Source organism: Diabrotica virgifera, chromosome 1 (assembly GCF_917563875.1).
Source record: "Diabrotica virgifera virgifera chromosome 1, PGI_DIABVI_V3a".
Classification (NCBI taxonomy): domain Eukaryota; kingdom Metazoa; phylum Arthropoda; class Insecta; order Coleoptera; family Chrysomelidae; genus Diabrotica; species Diabrotica virgifera.
In genome coordinates, this window is record NC_065443.1 from 121,761,774 (window position 1) to 121,785,147 (window position 23,374).

Here is a 23,374-nt window from a genome sequence, read left to right on the forward strand (position 1 = left end):
TGAAGAACAGTGTATATTTCAATAATCTGATGATTTGAGAGGGGCGTTAGCAGGAAATGGTCGAGTCACAAAGTTGTAAAAATCATAATTTTGAAATACACCAGCGCGATTGCATTTTTTTTATTTTGAAGAAATTCCTTTAAAGCTTAAGAAAAAAAAGAATGTGCGTGTGTATTTTGTACGCACGTAAGAAGTTATACTTCTATTATATTTTATAATTTCAACGAAATAAATATACTTAACAGTTACAATACCAAAAATTAACAATATTTACCAAAAATTAACCAAAACTAACAATACCAAAAAAAATGAATATGAATATGAATCATCCGGGATTCGAACCCGCGATCTCTCGATCTCTGGTCCAATGCTATACCAACCGAGCTATGAAACCCCGTAGGATTGACGTGTCGGATATAATTACACATCATGGTGACAAATAGATCAAAGTGAAATATAAAAATAGATATTTTATTATCTTACGCCCGAGGAAGACAAATTTAAAGACACAAAAATTATAGTAAATAATACATTTACTAAGAACACTATACTAAGAATATTTACTAAGAATCTATAAAGCAGCAATTAGACCTATATTGACATACACGACGGAGACAAGACCTGACACATCTCAAACGAGACGACTACTAGAAACAACAGATAGGAAAATACTCCGACGAATATCAGGGAAAAGTATGTTGGATAGGGAGAGAAACGAAAACATAAGATCATGCAATGTAGAAGACATAAATGGATGGGTGACAAAACGGAAACAGGAGTGGAACGAACACAGTAGAATGGCAGAGGATAGGATATTACGAATAGCACGAGATAAGTCACCAAATGGACGAAGAAGTATTGGCAGACCAAGAAAAAGATGGTGCGATAACTTAAACAATTTAGGAGGCTAATACATAGGAGGCTAATACATAAAAGAAGGAAGAAGAAGACGAAGATTAATAACAATAATATATTCTTTTAATGACTTATTTGCGCTGATACATACATAATTTGAAAGATTAGCAACGCGTCTGTACCTGTCCCTGTCCCCGACCCTGTGTGTCTGCGCATGCGCCAGGGAATTATAAAATTTCACCCCCGATCGTAAAGAAGTATAACTTTAAAAAATGAAAAAAAAAATAAAAGTTTCCATTGGGGTCCGAACCCGCTTATCAGCGCAAGGAGACCATGTGTCATCATGTGCGAAGATCAACTAACTAAACGGATTAAACTTTTGACGGTTTTGAATTTAACCAAATTATTTTGATTTCGAATTGAAATTATTTAGAATTGAAAGAAATATTAGAATACAACAAAACATATAGTAAGAAAACAATATATTAGGTGAATATTGATAGAAATTTTGATGGTAATCAAATTATGTAAATCAAAGCATTACATACTATTTTAGTAGGTTCTTTTTAAATTTTCCAAATAGGTTTTTATTAGGATACTGAAACATTTACAATTATTACGTACCTGTCGCTTTTAAAAACTATTTGAAAAGTCACTACAATATTATAAACTTGCATTTTTCTCTGCCATCACAACAATAAAAACTAATATACACAACATTACTTTGTTTGTCCAAAATCTCCATATTTAACAATTATTGACAGATGATTTTAACACCCATTCAGATCCCGTATAACGTTTAAACCATACTGTCTGTGTGCGCATGCGCGCAGAATCATGAAATTTTACTCTCAATCGCGCCTAAAGAAGTATAACTTCAAAAAATATAATCTGACAATTTTCATGGGGCAATGTAACTAAAACCATAAAGAAAGTGTGGAATGTGTACAGCTGCTGAGAACTGTATTTCTCATTTCGCGTCTCTATTTTCTTCTCACGTACTTGATTACGAATATCGAGAAGCCTTCGCAATAGTGATCGCGATCGCCAACTTCGGATAATTCTGATATGGCATGTGAAGAAGAACAAACCACAACATATTATATTAACTTATATTACTTTTAAAGCCAAATAGGTACAACTTTATTTTCTATAATATTGATTTTCCGCTGACTCATAGACAGCTTCACAGGATTTGGCAATAGCATAGAGGTTTTTGACACTTTCTGGTTCTTTGAAAAATATCTTTTGGTTAGTTAAGTTCTGTGAACAAGATAAGACTAGTAACTCCATCAAATTCGTTCGGTTAATCCTGGCAAGCAGTATAAAATTTGTTATTATACCAACAACAAAACGGAAAGTTAAAAAAATAATTAAATATAATATAAGATACAATATAATATGAATACAAGATGATATTGTATTTAAAGTATTATTAATTAGTAAATTACTCTCAAAACCATCGCCACATTTAGTAGAGAGTTTCTCTTGACTAAATTGTGAAGTGTTCTCTAAAATTTTGAAATCCTTTGCAAAAGAAAAATTGCTGGTAATGTTTGGTAAACTATCCTCAGATTCAAACACAAACACATTATCCTGGTCAGTTGTCCATAACCAACTATCGCAGATGTTTTTCATGTTAACCAGATTTAAAACTCTTTTAGTATTGTTAACATCTAATATCAAAAATTTCACCAACGGGTTATAACTAACGGTCCATTCTTCAACCATTCCTCTGAATAAAGGAAAGTCCATCATATTTTGAAGGCAAGCCGTGTTTTCTGGAGCGCTCATCATTGTTTTATTGGTCCATTCAAATCTGGAGTAATTATTCAGATCGTCGCATGCACCTAAAAGAAATGAAAGAGAATAAATCACCAAAAAAATGAGAATGATTCGAAAGTCATCCTTCTTATTAGTTATATAAAAAAATCAGCAAGAAAACATAAGTCAACATCAACACTTCTATATAATTTCTATATTGGATGATACCAAAATTGATTCCATTTACCAACATGTTTTCCTTTCTTTCATTTTCCTTCCTTTTATTGTGTTTTCAATTTCTCTTTCTCTGACTATGCTCTCTGCTCCATAGTAAAGCATATATATATATATATATATATATATATATATATATATATATATATATATATATATATATATATATATAAGAACATATATATATATATATATATATATATATATACAGTGCTGTATTTGTGACGGTACGCGCCAGTACGCCGTACCGGTACCTCTTGGGAAAAAAAAACAAAATATTTCGTAACTTTTGGGTGAGCCATTATGCGATTGAAGCGATGTAGAACCAGCAACTGTGTCTACTTGGCAACTATAAAAGTTTTAAAAAATAGACGTTTTGCTTGCGCATGTGATGGAGCAGCGATGATGCTTGGAGGAAAGTCTGGAGTTGGTGCATTGTTGAAAAAAAAGTTTCCATCAGATGTTATTTGGCATTGCTGTAATCATAGGCTTGAGTTGTGTGTGAGTGACGTGGTAAAGAAAATGGCAAATATAAGCCGGTTCAAGGGATTCATAGACAAACTTTATGTACTGTATCACACCTCGCCCAAGAACAGCCGGAAGCTGCACGTGTGTGAACAACTGTTAAAAATCGGTAGAGTGTTGGACACGCGGTGGGTCGCATTAAGTTTTCGCGCAGTTTCGACCGTTTGGGAAAATTATGAGATTTTAGCCAACTATTTTGTAGCAGCCAAAGTAGACCAGACGCGTGATCCTTTGGAAAGATGCAAATACGAAGGCCTGCACAGGAAGCTAACATCAGCGTGTTTTGTTTTGGATTTGGGATTGATGTGCGAGGCACTGCAAAAACTGTCTGACATTAATGAGGAACTTTTAACATCGAGACGTTGACCTATTTCAATCTAACAAGAAACTTCAGATTTTGATGAACACGTTTGTTTCTCGAAAAGACTGTCCTGGAATGCTTTATGCGCAAGCTGAGACAGCTGTCAACAATAAAAGTTTTAGGGGAATCGAACTGTATTTGAAACCTAAAGAAAACTCAATCAATATTGTTGTGTTTTATGACCACCTTGCTCAATTTATCGAAAAGAGGATGCTCAATGGGAAAGATGTAATGTTTGCCAATTCTGCCCGCATAGTTGACAAAAGCACTTGACCCAAAAACATTGAAGACAATACTTTTGGGGAAAAGACATTGAAACGCTCGCAGTTTGTCAACAAGTGAACAAACGACAGGCAATTAAATCCTTCAGAGAATATGTTTTTGACAATATTGTACAAATTTGGGGGGAAATGGTGAGAACCATCCCTACGCAGAAAATTTGCTACCTTTGAAAATAGTCTTAAAGACAATTCCGATATCTTCCAGTGAGTGTGAAAGGGGATTTTCCCAAATAAACCTGATCATCACTGATGGCAGAGGTTCCCAACTCACAAAAACTGTTCTTCATTAATGTTTGTGAAATTAAATGGCCCACCTCTTACTCGCTTTGAACCCTTGAAATACGTGAATTCGTGGCTACTTCGGGGACGGTATTCAGCATTGGACACAAACAGTAAGGAAAGAGGCAGAGAAGATACTTACGACAAAAACTTCTCCAAGCTTTAGACAGTTTTATGAACTGTATGTTTTCAAATTTATTGATTTTTCTTGTAAAATCTGGAAAATTTGCAAAATTATGCATTTATTTGGAAAATTACGCAATAAAACATGTAAACTAGGATTTTGTGTAAAGGATTTTGTCCCCCGGAACATTGCGTACCGGAACCTATATTGTTACAAAAACAGCACTATATATATATATATATATATATATATATATATATATATATATATATATATATATACAATATATCAAGTGAGTGAGAAGAAGTCTCACTGTAATTGAGGTTATCAGTCAAGGAGAAATAAAAAATGAAAAAACTATTTCAATCTTTTAATAGAAGACGTTTCGTGCAGTCTTCCTGCACTTCATCAGTTCTACTGATTGTGAAGTTACATATAAGATGTACACAACAATGTCATCACAATGGGTTGTGTTGTTAAAAACTTAATAGCTAAAAAATACATAAAATTTCTTAAGCTAAAAATACATAAACGCAAAAAATGTCACAAAGGTCCTTAGTGGTTAAAATCCTAAGGTTATTGAACAGTTACATAAAATTTTGTTTTGAAACATGAGGCCAGGAGAAGAAATATTCTGTTAGAGTCAAAAGAATTATTTTAAATCCATTTCTTATTCTAACCAAAAAAAGCGCACAAAAAACCTAAGCAAAAAACCAACTGTTCGGTGTCTGTCATTAAATGAATTTAAAAAACGGGGGATGTGAAAATCTTAACAAAATTAATGTAAATTATTGTAAACCTAGATTTTCATCCAAAAACCTCCCTGTGACACACAAAAGATAAACAGAAATAAAGATATACGATCGCCGTGACAACGGCAGCAATGTATAGTGTCACAAAAAAGCTTTCAAACGAAAACCCGGTTTACAGGTTGACGATGCACCCTGAATTATATCAATTTCTCTTTAATCGAAAAAAAGCCATAGATTTATTGGTTGTTAATGATAAATTTGAAATCCAGGAACCTAGAAATAGGTGTGGATTAGTTAAAGATCAATTATAAAGAGAATTGATCTTTAACTAATCCACACCTATTTCTAGGTTCCTGGATTTCAAATTTATCATTAACAACCAATAAATCTATGGCTTTTTTTCGATTAAAGAGAAATTGATATAATTCAGGGTGCATCGTCAACCTGTAAACCGGGTTTTCGTTTGAAAGCTTTTTTGTGACACTATACATTGCTGCCGTTGTCACGGCGATCGTATATCTTTATTTCTGTTTATCTTTTGTGTGTCACAGGGAGGTTTTTGGATGAAAATCTAGGTTTACAATAATTTACATTAATTTTGTTAAGATTTTCACATCCCCCGTTTTTTAAATTCATTTAATGACAGACACCGAACAGTTGGTTTTTTGCTTAGGTTTTTTGTGCGCTTTTTTTGGTTAGAATAAGAAATGGATTTAAAATAATTCTTTTGACTCTAACAGAATATTTCTTCTCCTGGCCTCATGTTTCAAAACAAAATTTTATGTAACTGTTCAATAACCTTAGGATTTTAACCACTAAGGACCTTTGTGACATTTTTTGCGTTTATGTATTTTTAGCTTAAGAAATTTTATGTATTTTTTAGCTATTAAGTTTTTAACAACACAACCCATTGTGATGACATTGTTGTGTACATCTTATATGTAACTTCACAATCAGTAGAACTGATGAAGTGCAGGAAGACTGCACGAAACGTCTTCTATTAAAAGATTGAAATAGTTTTTTCATTTTTTATTTCTCCTTGACTGATAACCTCAATTACAGTGAGACTTCTTCTCACTCACTTGATATATTGTTAATATTAAACAGTCGTACTCCTTGCTATATATATATATATATATATATATATATATATATATATATATATATATATATATATATATAATTTACCATACGAGATTACATGTTTAACCTTTGTCGAGTCTCTGCCAAAACAGCCGATAAGGCTGCACTCATACGAGATATCTGGACAATGCTGAATAAAACTGTGTAACAAGTCTACAGACCATCCCAATGCATAACCATAGATGAACAATAATTGTTTCTATTTAGAGGCCGCACAAAAGTTACACAATAATAACCTCCAAACCCAATAAACACGGTATTTTGGGTTTGTAATGCATTAAATACCTTATCCCATACAAATTTACCTTTATATTTGAAAAACAGCATATTTATGGTTCCCGGCAAGTTAACGTTGGCGAACGAACAGTTTTGAATCTGGCCACGTCTTATAAAGATTCTGGGTGAAATGTTACCACAGTCCACAGATACAAAATAAGAGATTTCTACTCACCAATATGAAAGTAAGTTAGAAAAGAGCTACATATTTTTTCCACAAATCTTGCATACAATCATGATGCTTTTGTATGATCTAATTTGCTAAAGAAAAACAACAAAGCAGTAGTGTTACTCTCGTCCATGAATATAACAGGACTTCTTCTTCTTCTTCTTTTGCCCTTTAATTCGTCCAATTCTGAACATAAGCTTCCCCCAGTTTTCTCCATTCGCTTCTGTTTAGTGCTTTCTGTTTCCAGTGCGTTCCTCCTATCTTTTTAATGTCGTCTCCCCATCTCATCTGGGGTCGTCCTCTTGCTCTCTTTCCTGTCCATGGTCTCCATTGTTGTATCGTGCTATTCCACCTATTGTCCGTTTGTCTAGCGTTATGACCTGCGAAGCTCCATTTTAGCCTGGTTATATGTTGGCCTGCGTCTTTGACTTTTGTTCTATTTCTGACCCAGTTGTTTTGCTTTTTGTCTGTCAATTTTACTCCTAACATTGCTCTCTCCATGGCTCTTTGTGTCTTTATTATTTTATCCATGTTTGCCTTGGTCAAGGTCCATGTTTGTCATGCGTATGTGAGAATTGGGAGTATGCACTGGTCAAACACTCTTGTTTTTAAGTATTTTTGTATTTTTTTATTCTTTAGGACCCATTTTAATTTTCCGAATCCTGCCCAGGCTAATCTGACCCTTCTTTTTACCTCCGCTGTTTGGTTTTCCTTATTTATTTTTATAATCTGTCCCAAATATATATAATCTTTAACCGCTTCTATTGTGGTGTCGTTTAGTATTACGTTTCTATTGTCTTGTGTGTTTGTCATTGTTTTTGTTTTGGCAAAATTCATTTTTAGACCTATTTGTTCGGATTCATTTGCTAGTTCGGTTAGCATGGTTTGTAGTTCTTCAAAACTTGATGTTATGACTACTACATCGTCTGCATATCTTAGGTGGTTTAGTTTCTTTCCATTTATGTTTATTCCCATGTTTGTCCATTCCATTGTTTTGAAAACATCTTCCAGTGCTAATGTAAATAGTTTAGGAGAAATAACATCTCCCTGTCGCACTCCTCTGTTAATTGGTATGGGTTTTGTGGTTTCTTCCAATTGTACTGTCATTGTTGCTTTCTTATATATATTATGTATTACCATTCTGTATCTGGAATCTATTCGACAGTTGTTTATAGCTTTTTCTATTGCCCACATTTCCACGCTGTCAAATGTTTTTCGTAGTCAACGAACGCTAAGTGCAGATCTATATGGTATTCGTTAGCTTTTTCTATTAGTGTCCTAATTGTTAGAAGATGGTCAGTGGTGCTATATCCCTTTCGGAATCCTGCCTGCTCTACTGGTTGATACGAGTCCAATTTGTGTGTTAGTCTGTTGTTGATAATCCTCATGAATAGTTTATACGTTTGCGACAGCAGTGAGATGGGTCTGTAATTTTTTATGTCATTTCTGTCGCCTTTCTTAAATAGCAGGATTGTAAGACTTTCGTTCCATTCGTCGGGTATTTCTCCTTTATGTAGACACTGATTAAACAGATTTCTTAATGTTTGTAAGATTTCTTCTTTCCCTTCTTTCAACATTTCAGCAAGGATTCCATCTGGTCCTGGTGCTTTGTTGTTCTTTAATTGTGATAGTGCTGCTTCTATTTCATAATTTTCTATTTTTGGTAGTGTTTCTGAGTTTACATTCGTGATTGTTTTCCTGATATATTCCTGAGTGTTGAAGTTTGCGTCTTTCTTTGAGGTGTATAGTTCTTTATAAAACCTTTCTACTTCTTCTGATATCTTATCTTTTCTCCTCTCTTCCCGTCCTGTTTCATCCTTTATTGAAATGAGTAGTGGTTTCCCTAAATTTGGTCGTAAGCATTTTAGGCCCTTATTTCTCTCAATTACTTTCTCGATTTCATTTTCAGTGTGTTTTCTTAGATCCTCTCTGGTTTTTCTTCTAATAAGTTTGTTTAGTTCTACGTATTCTACTGTGTTTCTTTTGTTTTCGCTTATTAGTTTTCGTATACTTTCCATTAATTTAACAGGACAAGTAGCCGGAAATGATTGAGTATTAGAGTAAAATTAAAGGGGGCTTGATACCATGGATAAAATGCTGGGTGAGTATAAAATCACACGTCTAACATTGCTTTGGCTCTTGGCCTTTTTTATAATATGATTGGCGTCACTGGTTTAACATCCTACATTATATCGAGAGCACAATCCATTACAAAAAAAAGGAGCAACGCAAGAAGTTTTTGAAGGATGTTTCTAAAAATCTTTGTCTTGCTGTAGATACTCCTCCTCAAGTATCTCACAGCATTCGAGGATCTACTCCAGTAACCGAAGTTGCCATGTTTGTCAAAACGAAAGGAAAAAACAACCTAATAGTGCAGGCTCGAGACGGATAATCGTTTGCAAAAATTGCCGACCTTGATTTGAGTTTTGATACGTGTTATTGGTACCTTTAGCCGTATGAAAATACTTGTTGACACGAGCGAGCGCGGTGCGTTGCCGTTCCGACCTTGCGCGCTGCGCCCACTTCCCTAGTTTGCCTTTGTGCTCGGGCGCGACCTTGCCAGCTTGTACAGTGCACGCCAGTCGACGCGTAAACATCGCGTAAATTTCGATTTTGAATGACTTTTTAATCCATTTAAATCTAATGGGAAGAACAATGTACTCTACAACATACATACTGGTGCTTTGGCTGATAAAGATACCTCAGAATGCCTTCTTAATATCAAAGAATCGGGAGAACGTCTGATTAAAGATTTTGATAAAGCACGTTTTAAATTAAAACAAAAAAGTGTATTTGATACCATAACAAGAAATAAATTTTTAAACTTTAATTTCCAACCTACCAAAAGCAAGATGACAAGTTCTAATAAACAATATCAAGATACAAAAGATGTTACAGAAGTTCAACAATCACTCATGTTAGCTTCTCAACGTGATTTTGACCTCAAAGAACTTGCATCACACGAAATACTGGATTATCCAAAATATATTTTTCATAAGCATGGTTTTTATACAAAAACGCAGAAGTCAAGTTTAGCTCTGGAGATTAAAAAAATAGCAATTGCACTTCACAAGATATTGTACTAAACCCAAAAAGTTATCTTGTAGATGGCATGGCACTTGTGTATCAAATACAACTAAATAAATTTAGTACATTCGGAGATTTCGCAGCAGCGTTTTTCAAAAAAGTAACGGCATTTTTGTCTCAAACTTCCGTTACGCGAATTGATGTGGTATTTGATCGGTATGATGATATATCGATTAAGTTTATGGAGTCAAAGTTACGAAGCAAAGGACGAAACACAAAACAAGTAATGATTACCAGTCCATTGACAAAAATCCCCGCTGATTGCAAAGATTTTTTTACTAGGAGATTCTTTCGCTGAAGTTACTAATTTAAAATCTAATTACTTAGAGGCTGATTGCAGAATATTCTGTCATATATTTCAAGGCGTGAAACAAAATACTGAAACAGAAATTATCATCCTTAGTCCTGACACAGACATATTTTGTTAGGTATTTATTTCTGGCATAAACTTGAAAAACTAGGGTGCCGGGGTTTGTGGTTTGAGGGATCACGAAAGAAGAACCGTTTCCTTGTGTGTCATTTGGCTGCACAATCTCTTGGTGAAAATGTATGTAATGTTCTTCCTGCATTGCACTCTTTTACCGGCTGCGATACCACAAGTCGCGTAGGTACGAAAAAACAAATGCTAAGTGCCGCGAAGCTTAATTTTGTTCAGAACGCACTCCTTACGTTGGGCGATGGGCTTTTGTCAAGGCAGCAGTTCCAAGATGTGGAGAAAGTTTGCACCTAATTTCCATACATCAAACAACAGCCGATGAACTTCGACATAAATTGATATGTCAAAACATAGGCTTTGTCTTAAATTTGTCAAGGTTTTGTCATTTGTATTTACATTGTTTAAGAGCATCAGCACAAATATATCTTTGGAAATACTCTTCTGAACCAATGTGTGAGCCCATTGATTTCCTTAAATTTGGCTATGAGCTACGAGAAGGAAACTTATATCCAAAGCAAATGACAAAAAATGCTCTGCCTATCTATTTAATTAACCCATGCAAATGTAAATCTAACTGTCGCACAATGTCATGTTCTTGTAGAAAAGAAAATTTAAAATGTATATCTTTGTGTAAATGTGTCAATAATGATTGCAAGAATTTAAAACAAAGTTAAATTAAACATGTGAATATTAAATTATTTTGTGCATTTTTTATTTATATTAAAAGTTTTTAAATCCTTATTGTAGTTTTACTTTCGCCACATATGAATAGGAAAAACATAGCCTCAAGTAGGTACCTATAAAATTTCATGCCTAAAAGCAATAGTCTTTTTAATCGACTTCAATAAAAGAAGCTTTTATCTCATCGCATCTTTATTTTTTTCATCGCAAATACAAGCCTTTATCTGAATGATTTTTTTATGTTTGTTACGCGATTACTCCATCAATTATGAACTGATTTTTATGATTCATTTTTTGTTATGTAGGTCATATTTAAGAGATCGATCCAAATTTAAAATTAACTTTACTGGTGCTACTGTACAGTCTGTAGAATTATTTGAAAAAAAAATATTTTGAAGTATTGGAGAGGGTGGGTGGGGGGAGGGGGAACCACAGTACAGACTGGCAACATCTGTGAAATCAAAGTCCAGGGTTACAACAACACATTTCAGAGGTCAGAATCCGGTCTGCAATTTTTTCAAACGAAACTCCTTTGAGAGTCCGGCCTATAAAACGAGAAAGAGTTGTGTAGTATGTTTTCTTCCTTTGTGTGACGAAAATTCTTTTTCCGACATTATTGTATTGCGAAAATCCACACTACCATTCATTTTTGTGTTTTGATTCAAATAAACTATCACTTAAATACAACATGTATTGATTTTTTAAAACATTCATTTTTAAAAAATACAAGGTACAAATGTACCTATGCCGTCGTTTATAGGGGTAGGAAAAATTTAAGTCCCCTGCTGCCAACTGAATAAAGATTTTTTTGTTATATTTGGCTCACATAATCCACTGGATAAATGTAGAGATGTCACAAAAGTTCAAGTCTCTATCTCGTTAACCAAAAAAAGTTATCACAATTTGAAAACTCAAAAGTTACAATTGTACCTATGCCGCCCGACGAAGGTTAAATTAAAACTTCTTTGATTTTTTGATTTTTTTTATTTATGCTTTTACTATAATGCTACACGTCATATAATGCATAATGCTACGTCCCTAATCTGTTTTTGTTTTTAATTATGCATAATGATTAAATTTTCTAAAGTAAAATTATTTCAAATATTTTACTAAAAATTATTATTTTTTTATTACGCCCCTGTGATGAAAAACACACTTATTACGCCCATTAAAATATTTTTTTAGTTATTTTACATGCATAATCGAATTAATGAAATAAAAAATAGATTATTTTTTACTGTATCCTTAAAATTAATGTGCATTAAGTAGTTATTCACATTTGTTCTATCGCATTTGTTATCTTTCTCTGCCTGAGGTAATAGCTTTTAGAATATGTATTTTCTTTTTATTTGTAGTTCATTTTGACCGGATAAAGAACCGTACCATTGAGAAATGTACCAAATGACATACGCTGCAGTGCAGAAACACAACCTAATACAGAGAGGACAAAAATAATGCTAGAAACAACAGATATGAAAAATCGATGATAATACTCTATGGGATAGAGCTAGAAGTGCAGATAGACGACGGAGATGCAAGATGAACAACGTTAACAGCTGGGTAAAAAACAAAAGAGTCGAAGGGAACGACCACATAAGCCGAATGAAAACAAATAGAGTAGTATGGACGGCGAAATACGGTTCCCCAATAGGACGACTGTCAGTGGGAAAACCACGAAAACGATGGAATGGCAACGTACTGGAGGCCATTGAAACAGACAGAGCCATGTCTCCTCAAAAGAAGAAGAAGAAGAAGAAGAAGAAGAAGAAGAAGAAGAAGAAGAAGAAGAAGGAGGAGGAGGAGGAGGAGGAGGACGAGGAGGAGGAGAAATGTACAAATACGAAAAAGGGCATAAATAGTGAATAAATAGTGAATTAAAATCGATGGGCAATATATTATGCTATTGTTTGGATCGTACTGTGTGAGTTATAGGAACAAGCTGGACAACAACAAACGCGAATTATAAGATTTCGACTGAAACAGCCATGAGACTCGCCGAATTAAAATAAATTCATATTGATTATGAAAGGAACGAAATAACAATAGATTATAAAATAAGATATAAGAAACAACAGAGATGACAATACTTCGACGAATATCAGGGAAAAGTCTGTTGGATAGGGAGAGAAGCGAAAACATAAGAAGATCATGCAATGTAGAAGACATAAATGGATGGGTGACAAAACGGAAACAGGAGTGGAACGAACACATTAGTAGAATGGCAGAGGATAGGATAATACGAATAGCACGAGATAAGTCACCAAATGGACGGAGAAGTATTGGCAGACCAAGAAAAAGATGGTGCGATAATTTAAACAATTTAGGAGGCTAATATTGAAGAAGAAACAGGCTTTAGAGCCTACATACAAGAAGGAAGAAGAAGAAGATATAAGATCTGATAGATCACTTACCTGATTGATATGCACAAATCATTCCAGTTTCCATCACTATTGTATCATTTAAAACATATTTTTGCACAAAAACTGTATTTGAATTCGCTATTACTATTTCTATTGTCGTTCCTCTAATACCGAAGACATTTTTTTTTAATCTAGTATTAATAGAATAAATAGTCTTGCGAGTTATAGGAAGATAATAGTATGGACTCGATACAATTGTGTATCTCTTCTTCACTTTAGCTGTGATATACTCTTCACTTTTCACCAGAAGAAACAGACAAAAAGCCGTAGGAAAGACTGTAAAAATATTCATTTTATTGTAATAGCATCTTTTGCAAAACAAAGTTTGTACCTAATTGGAGTAAGTTTGGTATGGTTAGTATTGTGGCAAATAGGTAGGATGACTCGTCACGGTATTTTTTTATTCGATAAGGTTACCACAGTGAGATATACTCATAAAATTGCGTAAAAAACACTAGATACCTTTGTCGTTTATAATGGGTTGTGTTTATCAAAATACATCTAGTCCAGGGCGCATCTGTTTTGAGATGGACGTTGAGAGGTGACTCAAATTTTTTTGCAGAAATTGTTTGAAAATAACTCAAATAATAATATTTGAGTTATCCTCCCATTCAAAATGGTCCGGAACATTGTTTAAATAATCAACATGTCAAAATATGAAGGAAAAATTCGATTTTTTTATTGGTTTTGTGATTATAACTTTAAAACTATTCATTTCTGAGAAAAGTTGTAATAACATAAAAGTTGTGTAATTAAATTTCCTACAACATAGAATTGGTTAAAAATTTAAAAAATAGTCACCCTTGTTGCAAAATGGCAATAATTGCGAATAAAACCATACAAAAATAAGTATTGGAATTTTACGTTTTTCACCATTTATGCTACACTTAGGACCTTCATATTTTACCCAGAAAAACTTTATGATATAGTTAAGCAACACTGTAAATTTCATTAAGATCGGTTTGGTAGATTTTGTCAAATAAATTTTGCAATCCAGCTTTCGCAGCAAAAAATTCATTTTTTTTAATAGTTGCAGGACTGAAAATAAAGCAGATAGCAAGTTGAAATTTTTTTTGCTTATAGAAGTGTACTGTATCTTTCATTTGCAATTTGCAAAATTAAAATCGATTAATTACCACGGCGTAAGGAAATTTTTTAAATAAACATTAATTTTTGGTGCTACGCGCAGGACAGCGGTGTTCGATTCACACAAGTTGATTTCCACCAAAATTTCTTCCAATCTTTATCTAATATATTATTTTCTTACTCTATATTTTGTTGCATTTTAATATTTTAATTCCACAAAAATCAAACTAATTTTATTATTGTTTGTGAAATATTGTTTAAATAATTGCATATGTTTAAAAATAACAAAATTTTATTCTCTAAGTTAAAATATATGAACAAAGAAAGTTTTTGCTAAAAAAATTGTTATTTCAAAGAATAGAGTATGTGTTTTTATTTTGCAATAAACAAATTTATTTATTTATATGGAAATGTAATAAAAATTAAAATGTATCAATCATTATCAAAGGTCATTGGAATGCCCAATCAGAGCAAACTATCCGCTGTCCTGCGCGTAGCACCAATAATTAATGTTTATTTAAAAAAATTCCTGACGCCGTGGTAGTTAATCGATTTTAGTTTTGCAAATTGAAAATAAAAGGTACAGTACACTTCTATAAGAAAAAAAAATTTCAACTTCCTATCTGCTTGACTTTCAGTCCTGTAACATTATGAAAAAATGATTTTTTTTTTGCGAAAGCTAGATTGCAAAATTTTTTTTGCAAAATCTATTAAACCGATCTTAATAAACTTTACAGTATTGTTTTACTGTATCATAAAGTTTTTCTGGGTAAAATATGAAGGTCCTACGGTTTAGAATAAATGGTTGAAAAACGAAAAATGCGAATACTTGTTCTTGTATGTTTTTTTCGCAATTATTGCTATTTTGCAACAAGGGTGACTATTTTTTAAATTTTTAACCAATTCTATATTGTAGGAAATTTAATTACGCAACTTTTATCTCGGTACAAATTTTTTTGGAAATGAATACTTTTAAAGTTATAATCAAAAAACGAAGAAAAAAATCGAATTTTTCCTTAATTTTTTGACATTTTGATTATTTAAACAATGTTCCGGACCTTTTTGAGAAGGAGGATAACTCAAATATTATTATTTGAGTTATTTTCAAGCAATTTGTGCAAAGAAATTTGAGTCACCTCTCAACGTCCAAATGTACTAATATTTTTTCAGATCCGCCCTGGTCTAATCCTGCTTTGATGAATTTTCGTATCCAATGTTCAATGTTGTCATGTCTAATACCAAGATAGGTTTTTAAGACAATGTAGATATAAATTTAAGTTTTTAAAATGTTTCTAATTAGACTAAGCTCTATTATAAAACATTTTCTTCTAACTGATAAACAACAAAGAACTACTTTATCAGAGGCGTTACAAGGCTTCATGGGTTTTAGCCGACTCGGCAACATGTCTCCATTCTTCTCTGTCTTGAGCAATCTCCATCTAGTTCTCCACGCCCATAGCTTTCAGGTCTGCTGCTCAGGTCACCGCCACCGAAGTAAAGGGCGTACACGTGGTCTTCTTCCAGTTGGGACTTCTTCCCATACCAACCTCACTGTTCTTTGGTCAGAATGTCTTCTGGGGTCTCCTGCCCACTGGAGTCTTTTGGACTTTACTTCTTTTACTATGTTGACGTCAAGGTATAGTTTTTCGAGCTCTTTGTTAATTCTAATCCTTTATTTCCTTGCTGTTTCATCAAGAACGGGCCCAAAGGCCTTCCTTAGGATTTTTCTTTCCCAAGAATGTAGTCTTTCTTCGTGTGCCTTTAACTAGTTTTGATGGGAAATAAGCCACAATTTTACTAAAAAATGATTTTGTTAACGTTTCGACACTCAAATCGGGTGTCGTTGTCAAAATACAAACAATATTAATGAATTAAACAAAAATGTTGTTGCTTAGTAAAAAAATTCTTCTAATAATTTATTTAATCTGACTCATTTATATCGGCAATTCAGACACATATTATACATTTTAAAGTCTTTTACTTTACATTTATCTACATTTTAAAGTAGAAGTCTATAAAATGATATTGCCTATATTTATGAGTTGCGTTCCTGGGACGACTTTACTGAAAGATAGTTCATTCGATTACATGAAATCAACCCCAACTCCAGAATATCCGTCACAAAAAAATCATAACATGTGATCTGTCTTTAAAAATACAACCACATGTACTGGTGACAGTAAAATTCTCGCGCTAGAGATTCCATGGTAAATCACGAGGGAAAACCAGGAAAAAAACCTCGTGATACTATACCGACATCGTTATTAGGTCTTACTTTAGTTTACTCTCAAAACTAATACCAAATTTTGACCTTAATATGTACCTACATAGGTTATCTTAAATTATAAATAATATTAATAATACATAGGTATATAAAAAATAGTAAAATATAAAATATGTACTAACTAAATATATTTTTGACTTACTAATCCTGGTATTTTCTTTCTATTGACTTGCTCTTTTAGTATGAATAACCACATCCTACTGCATTCTACCGAGGAATTTGCGACACAATTGGTTTCATTTAGCATAATTAAAGCCGCTTCTTTGATTTTTCTCTTTTTGCTATCTGTTTTTTTCAGGACTATACTTGAATCTCTCCACTGAACTCTATGTTCATTATCCCATGCTTTTGTTACTCATTATTCCATGCCTTTGTTATCGTCCACGTTTTGCTGTTTCGCTGCTCTGATCAATTGTCTAATTAGACACAACAAAGTTAATCCCAGCTCCGGGGGATTTACTACTTCCCGGAGTAGGGTATTCTCATGTCCGAAGATCAAAGAGGCCATGCCTCGTGGAGATGGTGATTCCCTGGCTCACAAGTTACCTCCGTGCACTCCCCAATCACAGACATAATGTTGGGAAGACTTTACTTGTTTTTAATCTTGGACACCCTGGGAAATTGAGCATCCAAGAGCCTTTATGCGGTGATGCTGTCTTCGTAAAGGGTGCTGCTTTGCGCATTTCTCCCTTATATACCTCTATTTTTGCAATGGTTTGGTAAAGAAAAGGGTCAATGCTCACAATCTTTTATCCTTGTTTATTGATTTAAATATTTGCTACCGGTTTCGGGACCTATGTTTTATGTCCCATCCTCAGTCCAGAATAAGAGAGCTGAGGATGGAGCACAAACTTATTCTGGCCTGAGAATGGAATATAAACTGTAAGTCCCGAAACCGGTAACCAATATTTAACATCAATAAAGGATAGAAGATTGTAAGTATTGACTCTTTTCTTTACCTAACCATTGCATTTATGGACTCACACTTGCAACCGTTTCATCATTTGAACCTTTCTTTTTGTGAAGTCTCTAGAATTACCTCTTCTCCAAATAGGTATGTACCCGTCTAGCGAGCCAGTGACGTTGATTTTTGACCTCTGGGTCTTCTGTGCCTTGCTGGTTTGTTTTCGGTGTAGTTCGTCAAGTTTCCTAAGCCCTGGCAATTGAAGCACTGTATGGGGCCCAGTTCTCTTCTTTTAACATCTTCTATATTTATTGGCTTCTATTAGTATAGTTAGGTAGTTTTTCTCAGATCAGTTTCATCGTTTTCGTACACTGCAATGATGAACAGCAGTAGCTCCTTTTTATCCTCCCTCTTTGAGATCATTTTCTTAACTTTTATTGCGCCTATATCTCTTTCCGCAAAAGCGGTTTGAATTTTCTTTGGGTCTGTGCCTGCTAGCAATTCTTTTAATACTAATTTTTTAGTCTTTTCGTCATCCTATTTTGAGCTTCTCCTCGTTGTAATTTTCTAGTAGTGCGCACATGTCGTTTCTGTTATTTTCTATGCTTTTGGCTTGTATAAAAATAGAATTTCTATTTAGTTTAGTCGTTTTGTTTTCATCAGTTATTATTTTTTGTTTTATGGCTAATTACTTAGAAAATTTCTTGACTTCAACTAACTGTTTTGAGTTCGATTCTTGGTGGTCGTTTTACTGGCTTTTTGACCTCACCCAGAAATTCCCGATAGAACGTGGAGTACGTCAGGGGAACACCATATCGCCGAAACTGTTCACTGCGCTTTTGGAATATATGTAAAACGGCAAAACTGACCGACAAGGGCATAAACATAAACAAAGAAAAGCTTAGCCATCTGAGATTTGCAGATGATATTGTACTAATAGCTGATAGGATAGATGAGGCCAAAGAACATTTAAATCAGCTCTACTTTTCCTCGCTAGAAGGGGGATTGAAAATAAATATATCTAAAAACCAGATAATGACATATCTGTAGTCAGCGACAGGGCCGGATTTAAGGGTGGGAAGAGGGTGCAGCTGCCCTGGGCCCCCACAAATCCCCAAACATAAGAGGTTCATTTAAACAGATATTGGCAGGAGATAAAGGAACTCGACATCTACAATGTATCTCAAGTATAAAATGAAGGAGCGTAGGAGTGATAATATAATAAATTGTTCATGGTTATGTTTTTCACCTTCCACCGGGTGAGTTTATTGCTTCGTTTGTAAATTCTTATGTAGTATTCGTACATATTTTAGCCACAGAGGAATGAGTGGAAACATGCAAATAGTAGGCTTATGGATCACGAAATGTCTAATGGATCACGAAATGTCTAAAGCACACGAAAGAATTGGGCGTATTGTATTGATACTGAAATAGCAAAACAGGCCGAAGCAATAAAGAATTATTGGAAAATACTCAAAGACTAATTTTAGTGTTATAAAGTTTATTTGTGAACGAGATTTAGCATTTCGCAGCGAAAATGAGTTGTCGAGTTCATCACTACAAAATGAAAATTATTTGGGAATACTCCGGTTATTAGCTGAATATGATCAATTTTTGAAGCATCATATTAATAAATATTCAAGTCCTGGAAGCAGGCATGTCAACTATCGTTCATCAACCATATGTGAGGAAATTGCACATCCGATGGGTCAAAACGTATTAAATGAAATATAGTTTCAAGAATTAAGAAGTCAAAATAATATTCAGTTCATACCAATCGATTAACTGTGATATTTCGTTACATAGAAGGTGTCACTCCTGTTGAAAGATTTACCATATTTTTGCCAAATCGCAGTCATAAAGCAGAAGATATATTTAATTCTCTAATGACATTTTTGCAAGAACATGATATCGATTTGAAAAACTGCATGAGACCGTCCTATGTTAATGAGTCAGTTATAAGTGGAAAATACAATGGTGTTAAGGCTGAAATTATAGATCAAAAAGGTATTTATCCATACGTGGGTGCCAGGGCCGGACTGGCTCATAAAAAAGGCGCCTACCCAAATTATAAAAAAGGCGCCAGCCCAAATTCTAAAAAAGGCGCCAACCTAATATCTAAACAATGGCGCCAGACCTCCCTCTTAAGCTTTGACATCAAGCTTTTTTGAAATCCTAACGCGTGTAAAGTAAATCAATATTTCTAATTTTAATTTAAATCCATAAAATAATTTACTATTTTTATTGGGAATAGTAAATTATATTAAGATTCCACAACAATATAGCTTCAGTTTCCCAGTATCCGTCTTTGATACTCTCTGAAGACTTCAAAACAATTTTCGAAAAGTGTGAGTAATTTTCACTTGCTACTACAAAAGAATCTATTGATTCAAAAACATTTAACAAAAATCATGATGATTTGTGTTCAATAGAAGTCACCTTTTGAATTTTTTCAAATTCCATATAGCATAAGAGTAAACCTCGATAAAAAATCCGCAACCACACACGGTGTCAGGCGATCCGTGCCTAAGTGGTGAATGGCCTAACGTCAGACGGTCGCAAACGAAGCCCTCGGAGAACTGGTGAAACTCCTTTGTAATTCAAGCCTAAGCGTTGGCAAGGGCGCACTGCCTCGCCAGACAGTATAATTCGCCCCTACTCGTGGAAACTATATGGATAAGTATTTAATTTAATTAATTTAAGTAATTAATTTAAGAAGGGGATTAGCGTTAAAAGCACTAAAGAAGGGGACCTCATCCTCGAAGTGACAGAGAAAGAACAGACCGAGCGCCTGAAGAAGACTTTCGTGGCCCGCACGGGACGGAGAGAAACGCAGTAGAGGTTGTCCGGGGCTATCAGGTCCAGGTGTACCTATTTGATATAGACGGAGGAGTCCCAAGGTAGAAATCCTGAGACAAGTTCGGAGGTATACCGGTAGCAGGAAGCCTGGCGACGTCAAACTCATTTGTATAAGGGAAAATAGAGAACACAAACGTCACGGTTGGACTGACACGTATCGCAGCCAAGAAGGCACTGGAAAGAGAACATATACCTACTGGCTGGAACTCATGCAAGATACGGGAGAGACTGCGTGTCCAGGTGTGCTTTAGATGCCTGCATTTCAGGCATAGTAAAACGGACTACAAGAGAGAAAACAGGGAGGACTCCTACTACATATGTGATAAGGAGGGGGCACCAGTCACGAGAGTGCAGTAGTGAGACGACTTTTTCCCTCACTTTTAGAGAATCCGGTCACAGTGCCCGGAGTGTAAAAAACTGATCCTGGAAAAGCGGGGCCTCAACAACATCCTGCCACAAGCGATGAGAAAAGGATGGGTGAAAACATCTAGGGCCAGGAATCAGACAGCGTATGGGTAAGTAAGTTAGGAAGATAAGAACCATCTAATACGCAGTTCCTTTAAATAAATGTGGGAAGGGCGAGGGCCGCTCACGACGTTGCAGAGGCATTCGCACGAAGGAAAGGTATGACATTTGGTCTTTCGACAGAGAATCGTTAAAGATAGGGGATGTGACGTGACGGTATACGTAGTGAACGGAGGTATTGGAATCACCAGACACTCTGTTAAGAATGTTAATAGGTATGTTAAGGCATAAGTTGTAGACCGCCTGGCGTACAATTGTTATGTTTCACCAAACGTCCCGCTTCGAGAGGGGAATACCTATCAGAATGGATCCACGCCATGGGGCTTACCGTGCTAAATGACCTACGTTCGTAAGAAGTAATAGTGAATCCTTTCTGGACCTCTCGCAGGATTCGACATTACTTCTAAACAGTGCCATAAGCTGGACTGGTTTGGAAGAACAATCGCTCAGCTTACATAAGTATGTGAGTTTTGAACTAAGGAGCAAAAGGAAGAAACGGAAAGATGAATCGATCTAAAAAAATTTTCAAATCAGGAAGCTTTTGTGGGTACTCTTGGCTTGATTGGTCCGATATGCGAGAATTTGAAGGAGTTGATCGAGAGATCAGGTATCAGATAACCAAATAGCTTAGATGCGACGCGTAGTGCTTTCGCGTATAAATATCCATTATTTGATAAACAGCGGAAATTGATACCCATGAAAGGTGCTCCAGTCGTAAAAATGGTCTTCGAGGGCGCCGCTCGTTGCATCTAAGCTATTGTTTATAATAGAAACAGCGGAAATTGATACCCACGAAAGGCGCCCGAATCATAAAAATAGTCTTTGAAGGCGCTGCGCGTCGCATCTAAGCTATTTGATTATCTGATACCTGATACAAGTTGTATTTTATTGTACCCACTGGCTTTATTATTTAGGAGTTTGGGACACAACAATCCTGCACGTATAATGTGGTTTTGGAGCACTGAAAACCAAACCTGTATATTTTAGTCCAATTGTGGAATGTAACACTCTTTGTATCAGGTATCAGATAATCAAATAGCTTAGATGCGACGCGCAGCGCCCTCGGAGATCATTTTTCGATTTGGGCGCCTTCCATAGGTATAAATATCCGTTATTTGATAAACAGTGGAAACTGATACCCACGAAAGGTGCACCAATCGTAAAAATGGTCTTCGAGGGCTCCACTCGTTGCATCTAAGCTATTTTTATAATAGAAACAGCGGAAATTGATACCCACGAAAGGCGCCCGAATCACAAACATAGTTTTCGAGGGCGCCGCGCGTCGCATCTAAACTATTTATTACAATAGAAACAGAGGATATTGAACCTACGAAAGGCGCCCGAATAGTAAAAATGGTCTTCGAGGGCGCTGCGTATCGTATCTAAGCTATTTGATTATCTGATATCTGGTATTTTGTTGTACCCACTGGCTTTATTATGTAGGTTTCTGGTGCGCCTTCGGTGCCAAACGGCGAAATCAGAAGCAAGTAAAAACATTTTTTAGGCGAATGATAGCTGCATCATTTTTGTGTAAAGGTTCAAAAAAATTTTTTTTCAGCGTTTAATTTTTTTAATGAATAGATACTAACCAAGGCAAAAGGCGCACCGGCCCGTGGGCCGGTGGGCCGGCGGCCCAGTCCGGGCCTGGTGGGTGCTCCGTGCTTGGTGTAGCTGCTCAAAAGGATACGGCATGCGCGCCCCTACATATAACCCGCAAACCGGTTGAATCAAAGAGGGTGAGCGCCGTGGGGCGAGCATCAATGTATCCACTATGTGGAGCTGCTACATCGAGCACGGAGCACCCACGTATGGATACGTACCTTAATATCTTGGAGTTGTGGATTCCTTGTGTCGCCCACTCTCTAAATTTAGTTTCAAAAGCTGCAACTGCAACTTAGAAGAACTAACTATATGTATTTTTCACTTCTTCTACATATATATACAGCTTGTTAACATATTGTTTAAAAGCTGCTTCTTTAACCGACAGGGAAAGATAGATGGCAGAAGAAGCATCGGAAGAAGACGAATTTCATGGTTGAAGAACCTGAGAGAGTGGTTTGGATGCAGCTCGAAACAACTATTTAGAGCTACTGCCTCAAAAATTAAAATAGCTATGATGATTGCCAACCTCCGTAGCGGAGATGGCACCTGAAGAAGAAGAATGCAGACCGTGGTAAAAATATTATTGTTCATAAAAGAGCAAATACTACTAGATGATCATGGAGGTGATGCCGAAAAAGAACTAGTTAAAAGTTATAATTAAATTAAAGGAGCATTATCCAAAATTTCGGAAGACTATGAGCAACAATTTAAAACTCGTAGCATTACA

At 35.1% G+C, this 23,374-nt stretch overlaps 1 protein-coding gene across 2 annotated transcripts in view; it reads right to left on the reverse strand.

The window, feature by feature from the left end:
• Nucleotides 1-1,953: 1,953 nt before the first annotated feature.
• Nucleotides 1,954-23,374, reverse strand: part of LOC114324359 (uncharacterized) — a 53,297-nt gene continuing 31,876 nt past the window's right edge. The window contains exons 1-2 of one of the 2 annotated variants that reach the window (XM_028272168.2): nucleotides 13,379-13,798; nucleotides 1,954-2,705 (exon numbers count right to left, since the gene is read on the reverse strand). In XM_028272168.2, the coding sequence (XP_028127969.1) occupies nucleotides 1,999-2,705; nucleotides 13,379-13,679 (1,008 nt within the window). In that variant the 5' untranslated portion in view covers nucleotides 13,680-13,798 and the 3' untranslated portion in view covers nucleotides 1,954-1,998. Of the gene's footprint in view, nucleotides 2,706-13,378; nucleotides 13,799-23,374 lie in introns of those variants that run through there. The other variant, XM_028272169.2, reaches the window with a different exon arrangement.